The sequence below is a fragment of the Austrofundulus limnaeus genome, unplaced genomic scaffold (genome assembly GCF_001266775.1).
Source record: "Austrofundulus limnaeus strain Quisiro unplaced genomic scaffold, Austrofundulus_limnaeus-1.0 Scaffold112, whole genome shotgun sequence".
Classification (NCBI taxonomy): Eukaryota; Metazoa; Chordata; class Actinopteri; order Cyprinodontiformes; family Rivulidae; genus Austrofundulus; species Austrofundulus limnaeus.
In genome coordinates, this window is record NW_013952514.1 from 298,553 (window position 1) to 320,936 (window position 22,384).

The 22,384-nt window shown below is 37.8% G+C and overlaps 1 protein-coding gene across 1 annotated transcript in view; it reads left to right on the forward strand.

Moving 5' to 3' along the window:
- Positions 1–823: 823 nt before the first annotated feature.
- Positions 824–22,384, forward strand: part of cdkal1 (CDK5 regulatory subunit associated protein 1-like 1) — a 276,863-nt gene continuing 255,302 nt past the window's right edge. Inside the window, exons 1-3 of the mRNA XM_014014250.1 lie at positions 824–961; positions 1,547–1,710; positions 4,407–4,519. Coding sequence (XP_013869704.1) covers positions 1,553–1,710; positions 4,407–4,519 — 271 coding nt within the window. The 5' untranslated portion in view covers positions 824–961; positions 1,547–1,552. The remainder of the gene's footprint in view (positions 962–1,546; positions 1,711–4,406; positions 4,520–22,384) is intronic.

The window sequence follows — 22,384 nt, forward strand, 5'->3', positions numbered from 1 at the left end:
ATATATATATATATATATATATATAACCCAGCTCTCCATCTGTTTCAAGCAGCTAACTATTTTTACTGGAAACCTGCTTTTTGAAAAGATTATAACTTCCCCTTAGATTTCCAATGAAATGATAAAAGATTTTAATGAACCACTGAGGATAGTGTTTTGTACAATGGATGACCTAAAACTGCAGTTTGTTTTGTATCGTACGACTCTGGTGTGTGATAAGATCTTACTAAAAAAAAATAAAAAATAAACTTATGAAGCTTAATATGAGTGTAGTCCAGACTGAAACTGTTGAATTTATTTCTGGCTGTTCTTTACCAGTTATTCCTGAGCTATTACCAAATATGATATATCTTAATAATCTGCTAAGATTATATGGTAACTAATGGGGGAAACAAAAATAACTGAGTGTCAAATTACAATATTGCTGCCTGGTTTCAGAAAACAGAGAAAAGAGTAATTTGCAGTTTGAATGCATGGGTGATAGTGTTGTTGAATGTTAATTTGAACTAATTGGATGTTCTTTTTTTGATGTGTTGAATTGTTTCTACAATAAATGGATGAATTTGAGTTGTGTTTTTGGTGGGGGGAGGGAGGTAATTGTATTTTTTTGTATTGTGGACATTTGCAATTGAAAACAAACAATAAAGGCTATGTAAACAATAAAATGCTTGCTGTTTTTATTTTGCTGTTTAGTCTGTACTTTGGTCAAAATACTTTGGAGGTAAAAGTAAAGAGTAAACATTGGTAGATGAGAAGGTAGAAAAAATGCATTGAATGTCGTGTGCGCGAAATGCATATCCGTCTCGTTTGTCCCTCATTACGTTCCGTACAGAAAACTATGGCTGTCCCGGAGTTGTGACAATTGTTTTTATTTGTGCAAACACTCATAGTTTTAATGTTTTAAACTATTCTCGTCGCAGAAACCCGATTCCTAAGATTTTTAAACCACAGTGCAACTCAGGTAATGACGTTTTGTTAATATTTAAGGCGCCTGTTTGCACAAAGTTAGGGGCACGTGGGTAATAGCTAGCTATTAGCTGTGTTAGCTTGTTTATGTTTTCAAGAAAACCAGCCTAAAAGGCACAGACTTTCAGCTATTTTAGCTTTTAAAAAAGGTCTGTCGACTCTTATGTTCGTCTCTAAAGTGAATGAAAATTACAAGTGAAAGACGACTGATATAAGAAGTAGGTTGGTTTTATATAAAATAGTCCTAACGAAATGGTAAAATACGGATGGTTGTCATCAAATTATCATTACGCAGGTAAATAAACACGTGCGTTACATTAAGTTATCAGCGTGACGTAGTTCAGAGTATTTCAATGTGTTTTAAACTTATAAGGCTTTAATTTGCGACTGCTTAGTTGTTTCAACCTTAACTGTTTAAAGAACTACCTAATTATGTTTGCTGCATTTGTGAACTAAAAAAACAAAACACCCTGTTAACATTAATTTTCCACATTCTATTTTGTCAGGCATTTATACATGCACTTAAACAAGTATCTAAGTGTACACAACACTACTATATTAAACAAATCCTTCTTTTCAGATCATCATGCCGTCCGCCTGTGACCCTTTGATTGAAGACATTGAGGACATGTTGTCTTCTGGTGACCCCACTCCTCATGAAAGACAGTCCGCCAGAAAGAGTATAATACCTCGAGCCAGGAAGAGGAAAGAGCTCCTGAACAACGAGGAGCTCCAAGCTGACAGGTATTGTTGTCCACATGTCGACAGGTTAATGCCTTCAAACTGTACCTTCAGATACAGATGAAGTTGACTCAACCACACCTCAGGGAAAACACTGACTTCTGAATAATGTCTGACAAAATTTCAGTGCATTTGAAACTAGCAGTGTCCGTAAGCACAGTGAGCTTTTATACTAACCATCGCCATAACAATATGACCACTGACACAGCTCATTGTTCTTCTGTGAGAACACAAATCTGTGTATTTTTTATTGTATTCTACTTCTAAACAACCATTCACACGCTCACTCGCAAATAAAGCCAATTTAGAGTTGCCAGTTAGTCTAACATTCATATTTTCAGTCAATGATGGAGGAGTTGAAGGAATAAAATAGTGTTTCTTTTGATACCCGAGGACAAGAGCTTATTTTCAAATGTGCTACGATGACACTGCCACCGTTGTGGACAGAAGGTGCTGGAACATGTGCTGACACTGCCCAGTTCAGTTCAGGCACTTTATTGTTTATTTATTTTACAGCCAGGCATTTCTAACATACAAAAACAACATAAAATACATTGACAGTGTTTAAAAGCTTACAAGCAGCTATGGATCTAAATTGGATACAAAGGAGTTCTACTATCTGTAACTTTATTCCTGGGAAACCCAAACCTCCTATGATACCATCTCCTTCCATGAGCTGTTTCACTACCTTTTATAAGATTTATTTGACCATTTTTGTAAGTTTTGCTGAAGCAGGTATAATTAACACTGTATGCCTCAATCAGCTGCGTACAATCACAAATTCTAATCAAACACGCAATACTTGGCACACACCCCTGCGAGAAAAATGTTCGACTAGGAGCTTGTGCACAGAGCGGGTTCTCAGTGACATCATGAAAACAAAAAATACAATTTTCATCCTGTAGCTGCAACAATGAACTGAACCACATCTTCCCTACTGGTCCTAACCTGTTGTTTAGTTGAGCATTTTAGCTCCAAGCCTTTATCAGACAGGTGAAGTTTAAAAAATGTTTTATAGTTCCTTGTAGTACTTGACCAGTGGATAGACAAAGGCTGTGTCTCAATTCAGGGGCTGGGTCCTCATGAGTGCGCATTTGTCGGCCGCATACGTCATTGCCCCACGCGGAGGACAGTCCCAATTCGAAGGCTCCTCATCACGCGGCCGAGGAATGCGTCCTACTTCCTGTCGAAATCAGAGGATGCATCCATGTATCCTTACCAGCCGAGGATATCCCAGGATTCAATGCGCGGTCAGCAAAATAATCTGAGAAATGAAGACGGTGGTGTTTTTATTTTTTTAACGTGTCGGCGCAGTTTGGAAATTCACCACGGACCGAAGGATTTGTTCTTTAAAAGTAAGTTCAGCAACTTAGCTGATGAAATTTATGCTGCAATTGGATGTTAAATAAAAGAAAATGCAACTACAAGTTACGAGAATAAAGTATTATAAGAATAAAATCATAACATTACGAGAATAGTCATAATATTATGAGAATAAAATCGTAATATTATGAGATTAAAGTCATACTACAAGAAAAAAGTCTTAATATCCTAGCCTTTACGTGCAAAAGCATGCAGTCATCACTGCATTAAAATGAGGATGTTGTCAAGTTGTTCTTTATTGTTTATAAATAAATTATCTTTTAGCACATTAGTATCCAATTATCAGTAGCAGGACATGGAAATTGTGCAAACGACTATATGATAAACTGAAGCTGTATTGTAATTAATAGATGCATTGACAGATTTAGTCATGTAGTTAATTTGTAAGAAATCATATTAATCTAACAGTGATCCAGGTCATCACTGACTACTTTATAAACACAGAGAAACACCTGGCTGTACACAGAAGGTATGAGGTTAAAATAACTTTATTTAATTCAGCAAACAAATAACAAAAAATAAATAAATAAAAAGAAAAAACAAATAATAATAGAAACAAACAATTAGACAATGTTGTGTCAAAAAACACGATCACAACATTCAAATGAAAAGGAGCAGAAAGAATAAAATCTCATAACATCTGCACCAATAAAAAATATGTATCTAAAAAACGTACAACATACAAACCATAAAACTCAACTTAATACACAATATAATTTAAAACAACTTCACAACAAAAATACAAATATCAACCAAATCTTTGTTCATATCTCATTAAAAAAACTTTTAAGCATTTTACTAAATGAATAAATTGTTCCACATTCTTAAAGTCACCAAGTACTGACTTTATTCTCATAGTATTACAACTTTATTCATATATTATGACTTTATTTTCGTAATAATAATAAAAAATATGTGTTATCTCCATTGTAGATACTGGAGCTAAACCCAAATTATTGTTTTCTTTATTTACGTTTACCTTTTTAACTGTGAATTTATTCTTACAGTAAAACGACGTGTAGAAGCATTTTAAGTCCGACATGAAACTGATCACTATGGTAACGGGGGACACGTAGTCACGCAAACCCATGTGAAGCCAACGTCAGGCGAAGGCTAGACCGTCTCATTTCGCAGCAGTTTTGAGCATCCTACCCGGCCCAGCAAGGATGTGGTCTACGTGGCCCAGCCCATGAATTGAGACACAGCCAAATAATCTCGTCAAGACAATATCAGCTAATCTTATGATGCAGTATAAAGTTAGAATAAGAAGAATTTAGGGGAGACTAAACATATTTTAAATTGGCATTTATTTCCAGTTTGATTCCTGGTACCCAGAAGGTCTGGATAAAGACATGGGGCTGTAGTCACAACAACTCAGATGGAGAGTACATGGCCGGACAGCTTGCTGCCAGTGGATACAAGATGACAGGTACTGAGTTGTTTTATTGTGTTGTTGTAGAGGCAGACCTGTATGAAAGCATCATGGCTCACATAATAATGACACAAAATTAACCATCAGTTATACGAAATTTTAATTCTAAGTTCATTGAAATACATAGAAAAAAATCTGCTGAAATATAGAAAACGCCACTAAATTTTACTGGTTGAAGATAAACGAATATCATTATTAAACACAAGAGGGCAGTCTTGTCTTGTGTAGGTGCGGTCTGTATTTTAGTGGGACAATTTTATTTTTCCTGAAATCAGGCTCCCAAATTATGCTCTTCCAATTTAAAAAAAATCACAAAGTGTGCGTAATTTTGATTTTTTTTTTTCATATTTCTTTACTCTGTTTCTATTTTCTTGTGACAGAGCAGACTGAATTTCTTTGGGCTCTTGTCACTTGAAGAAATAGTTATTGTAGTTGAAACGTTCGTGATGACTGAACAGTATAACAGAAAATGAACTTTATAAAAAGCTGGATTCTGACTGAAAAACATTATTTTACATTTATTCTCAGTTTTGCATCCCTTTTGTATCAAAGCTAGACGTATTGAAGTCGATGTTGTCCATGTTTCGTTCTGTGCCAGATTATTAGTTATTTAATAATTCTGTGTAGAAAATGTTAGAATTCATGTTGTGCTTTTGTCTGAATTTGCAGTAGGGTTTATGTCTGTTTTTTCGGAGAGAGATTGAGACAAAAGACAAAGCAAGAGTCTATCCCTTAGGCGTTTCCCTCTGCATGGGGTCTCTGCAGCTAGAGAGGGGCATTAATCACACATTTCAAAAATGCAAATGTTCCGTCTCATTCATGTACATACAAACTGTTTACACAACATCCTCCTTAAAGGCATGTTCTAACTTTCCTTCCACTGGAAACTTGGACCCCTGCAATCTTTGTATCTTGCACAGTTTTTTTTTTAATTTCATTTTTTTGTTTCTTTTGTCTGATCAGCTTCTCTTTTAGTTAGAACGTTGCAGGTTCAGTCTGGTTCTGCAGCTTCTTAAAATGTCCTTGGGCAGAACGTAGAGAGTTTAAAAATGCCGTTTTTATTTAAAGTGCAAATAAATAATTGAAACTGCTGAATAAGTGCAAAGTGATTCATAGAACCTGGTTGAGGTAAAAGTGTCGGATATTTTACCGTGAGTCTAAATCGGACATCTTTAGTTTAAGTCGCTGTTGTTTATGTACAGAAATTTTGGTACAAATGTGTATCAGTGAGTGACAGGTTGGGGACTCAGTCGTGGTTTGAGGCTGTTTTTCAGTTGCTGCTGTCGAGGAGCTTGTCAAAAATGACACAATTTTGCCCCAGAAAAATCCTGTAGGCTTTTTATCCACTGTGCGATACCTTCTGGAGAGTGCCTGATCGGTAGGACGGCCTCAGTTTCTCAGCATGAAAATGATCACAAACACAGTGCCGAAGCAGTAAATGAATACCTGGATAGGAAAAACAAAAACACAAAACGGAACACTATCAGTCACGGATTAGCCTCCTGAGGGTCTAGACCTTAACATTTTTTTTCATAATAGTGTGAGATCTTGAAAGAAAATGAAACCAAAGGAAACACACGAAGAGATCTGATGCCCTTAAAGAAAACTGCAGTCGTTTTGTGAAGAAAACCCAGAGAAATTAAGTAATTCTTATTTAAAAGAAGTGCAATCTGTGTTAAAAATATATTTTGCTAATATTCATTTTTCGAACCTTTTTATAAGACTCTCCAAAAACTAGCATTGATGCATTTTCACTGAAAAGACATCCTAAAGTTTTGATGATATGGGAAGAAAATTGGATTTAAAGTGCACTCTGTTTTATGTTTGCAGTTTTAATTTTGAACCAAATTGAATGGTAGAGGAGCAGCACTTTTGCATCTGTTGTTTTTCCCTTGCAGACCCAGCCTGCCCTAGAGTTTACCTTTTTCAAGGTTTTCACTAAAGCAAGAATTAAATCCTCTTTGTATCACAAAAACAGAAAACAGAACCTGAATTTTCCTCGCAGACAGAGACGCTAAATTTGCTTCGTAGCGCAAACCTTCGATTACATGATTGACACTGAAGAGATGCAGTTTCATAACATTTTGTTCCCGTAATAATAGTGGTTTCTCTGAGAGTAAGGTCCTCAGGTCTGCCTGTTTTCAAGCTGTTTTGCTTTTCCCACAAACAAGAAAATGTGTTCAGTCTGTATTCAGTCGAGATCAAGTAGTGCTGACAGGACCGATGATAAAAATGTGTTTGTAGAAACAGAGCACTTCTATACTACAACTGATTAAACTAAATGTAATTATATATTTTTGAGAATGCATTTTTTAAGCTGGATTGGAAGAAAGTCATAACTACACTCACCAGATCTCTGGATGAAAATACCTTAAATTTAACACCTCTGTCTCCCTGGTAATGTTAGAGAATTATTTCAGTTTCTGCATCCCACCATTATTTTCTTTAAAGTGTGTTTTTCAGTCTCACTTATGTTTTTTTCTGCATCAGTCCTTTGTTGTCGTGTTTGTTTTTGTGACTGTTAAAAAATGATCACCTCCAAAATCAGTAAAGATTACAGCAAGGTTTAGTGGTGTTTGTTTAAATAACAAAAACCAAAAGCTGTGGTGATATTTGTAGAGGTTTGCCTGACGTCATTATTGATCTGACAAAAAGGAAAAGTGAATGAGTCTGCACCAAAATGGGCTTCAGGATTGGGTATGTACTTGTCCGCCAGATTAAACACGAGAAAAGGGTAAACATTCACACCGTCAAGCACAACAATTCTTCTTTTATTAAAACTGAAAACAAACCAGAAAAATCACAAGCTATTAAACGTCACCTTAGTATTGCTTCTTCAGACCCAGTGGCGTTTTAACGAGGAGAGTAAAAAGACAAAGACGGCTTCCTCTGCACTAAAACCATGACATCACCCCTTTCCTTTCTCCCACTCTCTGTGCCTGTTTTCTCTCTTTTACGTTCTTGCCCTCCCTTGTCGCTCTTTCATAGCCATCTCTAAATCTTTCTTTCCTAAACTATGACATCACCTGGTGTGAAGCATAGTAGCAGTTCGTACTTTGGCCTGTAGGAGGCAGACTTGGCTCACGGAGGAGTTTTTTGTCAAAGAAAGCATGTCTGCAAAATCATAATGAGGTCATCCTTCTGGAAAAAAGTATTCCTGTTGATAGTTTCAGCCTTCTAAACTTTTAATCTTATAAAGGATGCATGTGAAACATGAGATGTATGGATTAAGATTATTTTAGTAATTTGAACCTAAGCGATCCTGTTTGAGTGATTGGTTCAGAACGGTTTTAGTTTAAGAAAATTGGCGAATCAGACTACATATGTGGATTATTTATTTATGATAAAGCACTTTCTTGCATATAAGGTGTAAAGTCTGTGTAATTCATCCATTTTCTTAATGATTAATAAGAATTAAATCTGCTGTGTAGAACTTGAAGAGATAATCAAACCCCTTTTATATTTCATGCAGTTTGTCTTTGTGTTTTGTACTTTTCCTCTTTTCTGTTGAGTTCTTTGTCAAAGAAAGCCACCTGCATTACCCCCACCCCCCCACACCCCAACCACACACAAGTTCATCGGTTCATTGCGTCAACACTCAGCTGCTGTCTGCTCTCCGTTGTAGTTCCTGCGCACACCTACGGGGGGCAGTGTTTACCCGTGACTGCCCACCATCACATCAGAGTAGCAAAGCAATGTGCCAAGTGGTGACTTCATAGAAAGACATGTATGCTTACAGATGAACACACACACACACACACACACACACACACACACACACACACACACACACACACACACACACACACACACACACACACACACACACACACACACACACACACACACACACACACACACACACACACACACACACACACTTCATGGAAAGTCGCACCAGGATATTTTGATTGTTTTTGCCCCCCCCTCCCACCCCTCCCAGTCTCCTCCCTGCACAACCAGCCACACGCACAGCTCTTCAGTTAGAGTTTTACATACCGGTTAGGCAAAATGACTCCCTGGTACACAATGTCAGCCAAATGAGGCGTTCTCAGTTCCTGCTTTGGACACAGACGGTTAGAGGATATGAGTTTTTGTCAGAGGCCGTGATCTGTTTAGATAAAATCATTTGAGGGCTGATCTTAAAGATGCTGAAGACGATATTAAATGGAGAAAAAGATAAAAAGCTTTCACCTCAATCTAAACCACTCACCGCTTGTTTACGTTTTTTTGTGGCAGCTGAGAGAAAAAAAATATTTGTTTTGTTTTAGACGTATCTAATCTTAAATTTGATATTGGATGTAAAAACACGGCTGTCCTGAACGAACTCGCAGAGTGTTTGCTTCAAGCGCTGCTGCTCCTTGTGATAGTGTGACATCACTGTGGAGTATTTTTTTCCCTCCGACTGTGTGTACCTCGCATACGTGCTGTCTCATTCATAAAATGCGAGTTTGAGCGTCTTCTGATTGGTCGCCCGTGCCCTACGCAGCATTACACGCCGCGATGCGACGGCCAATGAAGACGTACAGTGTTGGTGTCTGACTCCACCTCGCTCATATCCACACACAGCTGGGATCACACACACATTCGCTCCTCTCACACACAGTTGGCGGCGTAGTGGGGATCGGCGTTTTAAAAAAAGAAAGTGTGTGAGAGACAGTTCCTGTCCTGACAGTCATCATTCTGCTAGATTACACATATCGCCTGGTGTCTTTATACGCTCGGGAGCGAGGCTGTGTGCTCGCTGTCTTTCCACTATGTTTAAAGTGTCTGTATCAAGACGGTCTTGTTTTGCTGACTTGGAGAGGGAAAATGTGAAGGAATGAAGGAGAGAGCTGTGCGAGGACAGACAGGAGGAGAAACCAACGAGGAAAGGAGGAGGGTTGGAGGAGACACAGACAGATGCACTTATAAAGCCTGAATTAGACAAAATGATGGTTGGAAGGATGGAGGCAAACTGGGAAGGAACGTATTTGCAGGGTGACAAAAAAAAAAACAACAAACAAAAATATACTGAAATGTTTCAGGCGTGTAAAAATACTAAAAGCAGAACAGGCAGATGGATAAATAGTGAAGTGATATCTGTGCAGTGATGAAAAAGAATATCAGAGCACTGCAGGCTGAGCAAATACAAAATATTTATTAATAGTAATAGAAGGCGTTTAAGATGCACAGCATGACATTTAACTAAGTTAAATTAAAATAATCATATACTAAGACACCTAAAAGATGTAGATTAAAATCAGTTTTATTTTTTCCCACAGCGTTCATCTTTAAATACTGTTAATTTTTGCTCTCAGCTGAAAGTCAGAAAAGGGTTTTGCGTGTTTCTGTCTGTTTTTTTTTTGTCTCTGTTAGCAGATTTTCTCATGAACTACAGGACGAATTTGAATGAAACTCACAGAAAGTGATCATTGGATGTACGACCACAGCTGATTGCCTTTTGAACTCAGCCACCGCCAACTGACCTTAAAAACACAACAATGGCGATAACTCAGTCACTTTGATTGTTATTGAGCTCATATTGATTTATTGTATTAGCTGAGGACAGGCTTTTGACTTGAAGGGTGTCGGGGCATGATTTGGACACCCTGTTCGGTTCTCCACAACCTACTCAGCTGGTGGTGCCGCAGGATGACCTCAGGGCACCGTGCCGCTCTACAAGTTCACTGAGATTTAACAGACATTTTCATCCTTAAGTTGTTTTTTTTCCTTTTCTTAAATTTCCTAAACTTCGTAAGCTTCACAAGTGGCAGGGTCTGTGTGCATGTGGGTAATCACTACTATGTGGGGACCATTTTTGGCGTACACCCTTACTTGTAGGGACCCAAGACTAGTCCCCATGAGTGGGAATGTCATTAGTGGGGGGTTAGATTTTGGACTAAGGTGTGAATTAAGTTTATGTTAGGGTTAAGATCAGATATGTACCTGTGAGGTTAGGTTTAGGGTTCAGGGTTAGGCTGTAGAAATTAATGGAAGTCAATGCAATGTCCCCATAAACATACAGTGGGGAAAATAAGTATTTAGTCAGTCACCAATTGTGCAAGTTCTCCCACTTAAAAAGATGAGAGAGGCCTGTAATTGACATCATAGGTAGACCTCAACAATGAGAGACAAAATGTGAAAAAAAAATTGAGAAAATCATTTTGTCTGACTTTTAAAGAATTTTTTTGCAAATAATGGTGGAAAATAAGTATTTGGTCACCTACAAACAAGCAAGATTTCTGGCTGTCACAGACCTGTAACTTCTTTTTTTAAGAGGCTCCTCTTTCCCCCACTCATTACCTGTATTAATGGCACCTGTTTGAAGTCGTTAACAGTATAAAAGACACCTGCCCACAACCTCAAACAGTCACACTCCAAACTCCACTATGGTGAAGACGAAAGAGCTGTCGGAGGACACCAGAAACCRAATTGTAGACCTGCACCAGGCTGGGAAGACTGAATCTGCAATAGGCAAGCAGCTTGGTGTGAAGAAATCTACTGTGGGAGCGATAATCAGAAAATGGAAGACATACAAGACCACTACTAATCTCCCTCTATCTGGGGCTCCACGCAAGATCTCAGCCCGTGGGGTCAAAATGATCACAAGAACRGTGAGGAAAAATCCCAGAACCACAAGGGGGGATCTAGTGAATGACCTGCAGAAAGCTGGGACCAATGTTACAAAGGCTACCATCAGCAACACACTACGACGCCAGGGACTCAGATCTTGCAGTGCCAGATGTGTCCCCCTGCTTAAGCCAGTCCATATCCAGGCACGTCTGAAGTTTGCTAGAGAGCATTTGGATGTTCCAGAAGAGTATTGGGAGAATGTCATATGGTCAGATGAAACCGAAGTAGAACTATTTGGTAAAAACACAACTCGTCATGTTTGGAGGAAAGTGAATGTGGAGTTGCATCCAAAGAACACCATACCAACTGTGAAGCATGGGGGTGGCAACATCATGCTTTGGGGCTGTTTCTCTGCAAAGGGACCAGGACGACTGGTCCGTGTACATGAAAGAATGAATGGGGCCATGTATTGTGAGATTTTGGGTGCAAACCTCCTTCCATCAGCAAGGGCAATGAAGATGAAACGTGGCTGGGTCTTTCAGCATGACAATGATCCCAAGCACACTGCCAGGGCAACAAAGGAGTGGCTTCGTAAGAAACATTTCAAAGTCCTGGAGTGGCCTAGCCAGTCTCCCGATCTCAACCCCATCGAAAACCTTTGGAGGGAGTTGAAAGTCCGTGTTGCCCGCCGACAGCCCCAAAACATCACTGCTCTAGAGGAGATCTGCATGGAGGAATGGGCCAACATACCAGCAACAGTGTGTGCCAACCTTGTGAAGACTTACAGAAAACGTTTGACCTCTGTCATTGCCAACAAAGGATATACAACAAAGTATTGTGATGAACTTTTGTTATTGACTAAATACTTATTTTCCACCATTATTTGCAAAAAAATTCTTTAAAAGTCAGACAAAATGATTTTCTCAAAATTTTTTTTCACATTTTGTCTCATAGTTGAGGTCTACCTATGATGTCAATTACAGGCCTCTCTCATCTTTTTAAGTGGGAGAACTTGCACAATTGGTGACTGACTAAAYACTTATTTTCCCCACTGTAGGTGTTCTAGACGGGCATGCATGTGTGCTTTAAGTTGTGAAAGCCTGTTTGAAATATTTATTTTTTTATTTTTTTGCCAATAGCTTATCTGTTAACAAAATATCTCATGAACTACTGGACAGATTTTAATCAAACTTTCAGGATATAATCACTGGATAAACTTCTACAAGTTAATAACTTTTGGAGCCAAACTAGTTCAAACTGGTCACAGTGGACTCACTGTAGAAAACAGAAAGTTAGCTATATTTCATTCATTTTTAGAAATACTGTGTAACAATTTGGGTGGTTGTAGCTAAAAGTCAGTCATAAGAGATACTCCTAGTGCTAGAGATAGAGATACGCCTATTGCATTGACCAAAATGGCTGTAACTGTTATTTTTCAGCATCAGATGATTTCAATCTAAAACTGGAAAAAAAGTTTTAATTTGAATGACGTGGATTTATTCAAGGAATGCTAGCTCTTTATTATTTTAATGTATTGTCTTTTTTTGTTGTGCTTTTGCAGCTTTACGATAAAAACTTAATATTTTCTCTCTTATGTTTGTACAAACATTTAGTTTCTAAGATTTAAGAATTTTCCCCAAAATAAACAAACCAAAAAAACAAAGATGAAATTATAACTAATAAATATGGGTTTGATCATTTAGACAGCAGGAGATTAGACTGATCCTAAGACTCACACATAAAAGTGTGTGTGTACGTGTGGTTGTTGATCCTTTAAAGGTGACTCATGTTTAGGCAGCAAACAGAAATCATTTAACTGACGCTCCATCCATCCTGCTTTCATATTCCCAGGAGGAAACCGTGGATGTAAAGGAAGAAAGAAAGTTGCGGAGAAACTGAAAATTAGTAAATCTGTTGTCAATATCACTGATTGATTAGATTTTGTTAGCTTTACAACTCTCCTAATAACAATAAGCAAAAACATAAAATAACCAAATTAATGCTGCTAAAATCTTTTAAGAATTAAGAAACATATTTTGTCATTTATTTGTGAAATCCAAAACAAAGTTAGAACATTTTCAATTAAATAAAATTTACAAAAAATAATTAACAGATACAGTATCTTTCGTTATGAAAATTAAACAAAGTGATATTTTTATTTATTTTTTCAATAGGAAGAATCTTTAGCCAACTTTGCGATCAGTCCAAAGCTCACATGACTGTCCGCATGAATACACAAGGGTTGTGTTTCAATTCGTTTTCAAAAAAATACTTTTGGAACTCCTAAAACCCTGTTTCCATATAGACACAATACTGAAACAATAAAAAAAACCAGACAACTACCATCAAAACAAAAACATCGTTCCATATTCACAAAATGTTGTTCCCTTGTGGTCAGGTCCTTATAGTGCAGTGTGTTGTGAGCACTGATGCGCCTTTTATCAGAGTGCTAGCTACGCTGGTAAACAAACCAGGAAGAAAAGCCATTCTGCAGCAATGACATACAACTTTTGAAGTTCTTTCCCAAAACTGAAAACAGTGATGGCTGGTGGGCTGCTGGTCCCCGATGGTAATATAAAACAAACCTGTTCAATACTTTTACACACTAAAACCCAGCTTTTTTCTAGAGTCAGCTGGGTGAGGATGTTGTTCTGCTGCTTCCTGCTTCAAACTCCAGTTAACGTCAGCTCAGAGGTGTGTCACTTCAAACACCTCTTTCTGCCTCGGTCATTTCACATTTGACCCCAATGTGCAACAAATGTGCATTTGCTTTGAAAAGTACTGTGTAAAGATCCTAACACCTTTGCATGAATAAGGAAACATTCATGCAAAAAGTGGAACAAGTAAGGGTCAATCCCATCCAACTGTGGTGTTGCTTTGTTATAAAGTTTTAAGGTAATACACAAATACAGGCATTTATGCTGACATAACGTTATTTTAATTTCTTCTGTGAATCAAGGTTCAATTAAATTTTTCGTTATTGAAAACAAGGCAAGTTTTTAAACTTTTTCTGACAGTCGTGTTAAAGAACCCAAGCATTGTGATTGCTATTATTTGACATTTGACAACTTACTGTTGCTTTCTCTGTTTTCCAATAATTATCTTGTCTGATATTTTAAAAGGCGAAAGACACTTTTTAGTCTCTCTGTTAATTTGTCCTTCCCCTTCTCGATTTTCCTGTCGGACTTAACAAGGAAAACAAATGTAATTTCCATCATGAAGAGCAAATGAAAGCTTAAAAGACATTTGTAATTAAAGTGGCATGCCAGGCTGTTGGCGTGCTTGGATAAATAACGTGGGTAATATGGAGTAAAAAGCAAAGAAAGTGAGAAACAAGCATTCAAGGACACTTAGTAAATGACTTTTCAAGGCTCCCTTTGAGGTTTTTCTCTCTTCCTGTCTTCACTTTGTCTCTTCTGTGTTGTTTGGGTGGATTCCCCCCCCGCTTTCTGTTGGGTGTCCGATGTTCAACCATCAGTGCCATTATTCACTGACCACCTGCTGAAGTGGAAAGCAGGGGTGACCTGTATAGCTGCGTGTGACTGTTCCTATGAGGCCACCTGCTGAAATAAAAGCCTTGGCTACCTGTGGGTTTTTTAAAGTGAAATGTGTGTGAATGATGTTTCACATGTTTTCAAATTTTGTTCTAGTCCAACCAGAGTGTTTTGCAATTTATTACCAAGTGACGAGCAAATTCAAGGTCTTCACAATTATTTAAATTCTACCAGCAGTTGTAAAATGTGACTAAAATAATTATGCAGATAAATTGTATACTTTATATGCATATTATTAATAATAGTACAAAGATAATGATAGAAAGTTTGAAACTAAAGATAGCATAAAACTGAACCATTAAGAAGATGGAGAGAAAGTTACTGACAACCTGGAACAGTTTGACAAGCAACATCTAGAACATATTTGGAACAGTTGTCTTTCTGCAATAAAAATGTTAACTGATCTTAGAGGTTTTTAATTTCCAGGTGAAACAAAAACAAATTGCTAACATTGAGGTAAACCACCCTACTTTGTTGTGGTTGTTCTTTAATACACATCTTCATGTAACCTGTCATTAGTTATAGTTGGTCAGTGTGTGTGTGTATGTGTGTGTGTGTGTGTGTGTGTGTGTTTGGATGAGGGGGTCTAATTCTATTTTTGCTGTTTAAAAAGAAAGTCCAACCAAGGACTGGGTTTGCACTTCAGTCTGTGTCTTTTATTTTTTATTTTTTTGTCATGTGACATTGTTTACTGTGCTGTCCTTTATTAAATAAACCTGAATGAAAGAAAATGTATAGTTCCAAAGTTTTATTTGGAAAAGGGGAAAAAAAAGAAGAACAGAGTTATACAGTGTTTTAATTATTCAAATGAACTTGTTCTGGTGATATAACGAAAGTTACGTATGTAACTACGGTTCTATGAATCCTGAATGACCGCCAGAGGGCGGTGCTAAAAGCACTGAATGTTCCCTTCGCGCATGCGCCATTCGAGCTGTAATACCAACAGAGTATCCGCCTCAAGCCCAGCTCCACAACTCGCACAACAGTGGGAGCCGTCCATGCTCACAAAATAAATAAAGAAAGGCTAACACCATTAGCTCAATAACAAGCCTCGAGGCTAAATAAGTTGGGAGCAGGGACAAAAACGTTGCCGTCACCGACTAATTCACACACCAACTTAAAAAGGCTAACCCCGTTAGCTCAAGTAACAAGAACTGAGGCTGAATAAGTTGGGAGCGGGGGCGAAAACGCTGCCTTCACCAAYAAATTCACACATTAACTTAAGAAGGCTAACACCGTTAGCTCAACTAATCAAAACWCAAGCTGAATAAGTTGGGAGAGGGGACGAGAACGCTGCCATTTACCAACAAATTCACTCATCAAACTTAGCAAGGCCAACACCGTAGCTCCGGTGTAGCAAACAGCGGTAAGAAAAAGAAACGCTGCAAGTTGGGGAACCAGGCGAAAAATGCCGTCACCCCAACAAAACAGCGGATACCTCTTTGTTTTGAAGACAATTCTGTCACAGTCCCTTGGAGGGCGATACACCGCTACTCCAGCCAACTGGCAATCGGGACGTCCAAACGACGGCGAAACATTCCACAAGAGAAATGAACCGTATGCGAGAAGAAAAGAGGAACAGAGCTTCGGATGACGTCAAGCTATATAGCCTCTGATTAGTCATCGATTGGTCACAAGTGTGACTCTGTTGGTATTACAGCTCGAACGGCGCATGCGCGAAGGGAACATTCAGTGCTTTTAGCAACGCCCTCTGGCGGTCAGTAGGGACGAAATAGAACTATAAGCTGATATTTTCACATTGTCTGAGCAGACATGGTTATATCCTCAGGTTGGGAATCATTGTTCTGCTATAAAAATAACCACGAAACATGAATCACTCCCTATTTCTACATATCTTTATGAAATGAGCAAAATCAACAAAAGTCATGTTTTGTTTCCAACAATTACGAGTCATTTGTTTAAATTCAAACATTGACAAGTACACTTCGAACAGTCTTGGCTCGCGACAGATATTTATTCTGTAAAATATTCCTGGGATGTAAACACAGAGATAACAAGGGAATCAGAGTTGGCAGGTTGATAGCGAAGATGTAATGTTTTTAAAAGAAACGGCGACTAAAAGCTGTAAAGACAGTCGACAAATAGTCGTTTTGATGGAAGAAATTGAGCGGTGGAGAGCATTAAAGCAAAACAAGGGGGCAAAGATCAGATGCAAATGAGCCGTGTTGAGATATTCATAAACTGATTGCTGAATTAGTCATAAACAAAGGAGTTGTATTAAACCCCAGGCATTTAATGATGTAGAAATTGTGTCAGGAGCATCTTGAGTGATCAGATTTCAGTCACCTGCTTTATATCGCCAATAAAAACATAGAAATGTCACAGTTTCTATGAAATCCCAAATGCAGACATCTGAACTACAATTCCTCAGAAATACCCTTTGAACTTTCACACATTTTGTCACGTTACAACTATAAACTTCAAAGTATTTTACAGGGGTTTTCTGTGATTGGCCAACACAAAGTACTGCATAACTATAGACACTGGAAGGAAAATGATACATGCTTTAAATCATTTCTTTACAAATTAAAAAGCTCAAAGTGAAAATATCAGTGTGTGTTTATGTTCAGTGAATATTCTCCACAAACGAGCACATTTCTAAAGTGTTCAAGAATTACGTACAGATTTGGTTAATACATGAAAGAAATGGTTACTTTAATTGCCAAGTTGAAAAACTTCAGAGAACCTGAACACTTCCTGGCTTGACCAGATAAAAATATGTGAGCTGGTGATCCTGTGGTTTGAAGCCTAACAGCACTTTTGTTGTCCGACCAACTTATGCAATTTATTTGGCTTCCTTTTGTGTTTGATGCTTCTTGGAGAGTTTAATTTTTTTTAACTTTTCTTGAACCTCGCTCTCCTCTCCTGTGGTTATATTGGCGATATAAATCAATGGAAGGTGAAGTTGGCTAAATAAATACAAGGAATGTTTAGCTTGGAACCAGATCAATTGCTGTCTATTGATTAAACATCAAATATGGCCACGACTAATTTCCTGCTCCGTGCATTACTGCAAGGTGAATGATTGCGTTGTAATGTACGTTTTGCAGTTGTAGCACAGCACGTTTGCCTCAGATTAAGAATAACAAAAGTACACTTTCTATAAATCTATTAAAATATTTTTTCTGGGTCAAATCGAGGGATAAGTATTTAATTTAACTTCCACGTTATTTATTTTCCGCTATTGTTTCAGTCGCTAACGTTCTGTTTTCACACCCTGTAGCTGATCAAACATTTAGGCACACTGATGCATCCACATAGAGAGGTGTGTGTGATTATTTATTAATTTTTTATTTTTTTGATAATCCACTGCTTTCCACATGGCAGACAGATGGCTCTTCTAATCTTTCAGACAGACTCTGCCATTTGAGATTTGATGTGATCTGATGATTGCTGTGTGTTTGCATGTGTGTATCCATCCAAGCTCGGTTTCAGTGGTTGAACTCAATAAATCTATCCTCAGAAGGCTCCTGCTGTCGTGTGTGTGTGTGCGTGTGTGTGTGTGCGCGTGCGCGCGCGTGTGTGTGTGTGTGTGTGTGTGTGTGTGTGTGGTCGTCAGGTTTTGATGGTATTTATTTTACAGTTTAGGTTGGAGCGTGTCCATATATTGTTGTCATTCCGCTTGATAGCTGATCATTTGACCTGAATTATTTTGACATACTTCCTGACTTTGCTTTTGTTTTACATTTTGTTTTACAAACTTTTGTTTTACGTTTGTAGTGGTTTGATTGGTTGAGGTAGTAATAAAATGTTTTATTATCTGACTGCATATTTGAAAGGAGACAAAGGACAAAACTGGAAAATGGGTCAAATTTCATCTCAAGTTCAGGGTGTTTCATGTTAGTTATCTACTCGACACTTATATTCTGCTTTTAGGTCTTGCTTTCTGAACCAGCAGCACGTTGTTCAACTGTGTGTTCAAACTTAATGGTAATTTAAAACTCCTGACAAATCCATTAAAAAATAAACTTCAAGAAGTGATAAAGTTCTCACTTTATATCCAATAAAACGCTTTCTTAAAGTTGGGCCGAGCTCGGGCTTGTGGATCTAACCATTAAAAGCTGCCTGGGTTTTTGGGAGGTGGATTTGCTTCTGCTTGTAGAGATATGTTTATAATGCTCAAGAAAAATGTTGACCACTGTCTGTGCAGTGGAACTGTTTACTGCAGATGAGCAATTTTCACGTTTGGTTTTAAAAAATCTTTAACAAATCATCATTTTTGGAAACATTGATTTTTCTGATGCTGTCACAAAAAACATATTTTATCAACACTTTCACCAAACGTGATTTACTTTGAAGTAAAAAAACTTGATTTTTACCTTCCGGTAATAATAACTTTGTGCAACATAGAAAGTGTGCAGAAAACAAACAGGACTCATGTTGTGAAGATGCAGTTTGAGTGACAGCACTGCTGTTTGTAAATGGCGGTAATAGAAAATTACGCAAAAATGTAGGTTGCTCAACATTCACATGTGTTGCGTCTTTATCTGGGAATCGATGTAAAAGAAATGTCGGAAATTAAAGCGACTTCATCCGTCTTTTCTTCCTCCACGGTTCGCCTGAGTCTCTTGTTATTAAGTGCATTGTTCCTCTCCTGTGTGACTACCTGTCTCAGTGTGTTGTTATTCCCCGGCAGAACGGCCGCCTCAGCTTGATTTAGTTTCTCTGACCTGATATCTGATTAAAGAGACTCAGACGTGTGTAGGAGCTGGATTAGCATATAAAAAGACATTGACAGGACATCAGATAATTCCGATGCCATCTGTTTTTCATGGAATCTGTTAGAAGGAGGAATGTGTGTGTGTGAATGTGTGTGTACCTCTCCCACCCCCATTGCTCTTTATCATTATCCTTGCAACTAATTGAAGCTTATTTGTATTTCCTCTGCAGCTCGTTCTACCCTTTATTTTTTATTATTTTTGTTCTAAGAAAGAGCAGACCTTTCTGCAACACAGATTTCAAACAAAACCAAATTATTTCCAGTCAAAAACATTTAAATACTTCAATTTTTTTAATGATTAATTGATCAGGGTGCAAATTTTTAGGGATTTGCTTTATGTCTGCCTCAACCAAGCGACAGATTATTTTACAGAGGAAGACAAAAAAGGCACTAATGCTCACAAGCCTGTTTGTTAGCACAAACACAAATACACTTATGTCAAATGGGGTTTATTGCTATTAAATAACATCTGTTTCAGAGGATTATCCATTGAGATGTCTGTTATAATTTCTCCTAAATCAGATTTAGATGTGTTCAATAACCTTCTAGACAGATAAAAACCTGGTTTGCAAACAACAAGATTAAGGCTATGCATTTAAAGTGAAGCTTAGTGGTTTCTGAATGAAAAGTGAGAGGTAATAAATGGTAGTTTTGTTGCAAGAGAGAAAAAACGAGGGTTTTAGTGATAAGATAAAGTATGTTTTCAAAGATGCAAAACTCCTAAATGTATGTAAAAGCCTGCAAGCTAGAATAACTGTGTGTTACCCACTTGGAGCAGACCAGCCTGCCTTATCATGAGTCAACCTGCCAACATCCACATTTCTTTAACTGCTCCGCTTTAAGCACATCAGCAACAAACCTGTGTATTGGAGATTAAAAGCAATGGTGAAGAGCTTTGCAGTATTTTAAATGTGGAAGTCATGCAGGTCAGGATATCAAGCGCTACGCTCAGGGCAGCTCTGGGTTTCAGCTCTGAGCTTTTTGAACGATTGGTGGAGGCGTTTCATGGTTTGTGTGTTCGTGTGATAGAGATGCAGGCAACATTAGGAGCCACAGCTGTAAAAGGTGGGGGCCTTAGTTATTATCAGAGTAATATACTGCGTCTGGCTGGCTATTTTATATTAAAAAGGGTACATAAGCAAGCTTGTTTGGAAACTTGTTTCTCTGATTGCTTTAAAATATCCAGCACTTCTTTCACTTAATGCTTTTCTCATAAATGATGTTTTGTGTTTCTCTCAAGGTTTTTCTTTCTAAAGTCTTCCAAATTTTGGTCTTTTTTTTCATCCTTTAACTGTCATTTTTTTAGACTCTCCGGTCTGACCGTTTTTCTCTGCACACAGACTTTTTCCCTTTTAGTTGCACATGTTACTCTTACAGTCTTTCTCATCTCCTTGTTTTTACACTGATCATATTTTCAGCTGACAACACTGTCTGATTTTAAGTTCTAAAATGTCTTGTGCCCTCGTTTTTCTTTCCGTCTTGTCTTCTGTCGTCGTTATTTCTTCTATTGGTGATTATTGAAAAGGGAATATAAAAGTGGCGTCAGGGGATGGCAGCACGCGCTGGCTTCAGATCCGACACATCTTAGCAGGGTCTGCTTGCTGAGGCATCAGAACAACTATTCTCTGTAATAGAAACTACCATGAACTCTGCATTAAGGCTATTTGCATATCATTTGCATTTGAACCCCCAACAGGCTGTTTTTGGAATGCCAAGAGGCTAAATTCAGTATTTATTATCAGGGCTATAAAACTAGTTTTCACTTTTTTGGTGGCAATTTGCATCTAATTTGCATATCCCATCGCTTGGTTCTGGGAATAAGGGGCCAGATGACCTAAATTGTTTCAATTTTACAAGAGGTAAAAACACAGAGGAATTTCTAATTATTTCTATTAATCAAATTAGGATGCTTTACGTGTTGGTAATACATATGTTTAAGTATCTATCTGCAGCGTGAAGCTAAAGCTGTGTGTGCTCTACTGTTTACAAGCTGCAGGAAGTTATCCCAAGGAAAATAAATGCCAATGACTCCTCATTTTAATAGTAATTCCTTTTGTTTTAATCAAACAGCCAACAAATACTATTTTTATATCGTATTTTTAAATGTACTTTTTCACAACAACTTTACAGTGTAACAAAACTGCAAACAAAGCTACTATTAAACTTTGTTTTGTTGGACGTTATGCTGGTCTTTGTTAATGAGTAAACCCTGTTGATGTTTCAATTTCTCTATTACTTTGATTTGTTTGCAAAAGGTCCCAGATCCAGATCCTGGAAAAGACCTGAAATTGCTAACTTTGGTAAATCATTAAACTAAATCAAAAATCTAAACAGCAATCAATTAAAATGTTAATTTAGTTAATAAACCTCGTTTTCTATAGTAGCTGAAAAAAGAGTGGGGCACCCTCCTCTTGAAAAGATGCAGCCATCCCCAACTGTCACCATCTTAAACACCTTCACCAGCAACACCACACTTCTATTTCCAAAAGTGATAGAAACACTTGCAAGAAAAACTGCAGATCCACCACAACACAGTCCAAACACAGCCTAATGGGCAATGTGAGCTGCATCTCTCCAGGCTCCTGTTCTCCTCTTCTGATTAACAGAGTTTATGCTGCTGAGCTGATTTATCTGCAGGAGAACCTTTAGGTCACAGAGAGGATCCACAGCAAACATGCAGCATTTAGCATGTTCTTTAGTTCTAATTTCATGTTGATCTCTCTGTGTGTGGTCTTTATTACCTTGATGATGTCTTTAAAATAAAGTATTTCCCCAATTCATTTTTAAAGAAATAAGTCAGACTTGAGGTGGTGTTTTATGCACTACTTTTGAGTAGTCAGTATCCAACCTGTAGTAGACGGGACTAAGCATTTGTAAATTGGAGAAACAGGAAGATATTGAATGGCTTAGTAAATATACAGTGGTTTGCAAAAGTATTCATACCCCTTGAACTTTTCCATATTTTGTCACATTACAACCACAAACATAAATATATTTCACTGGAATTTAATG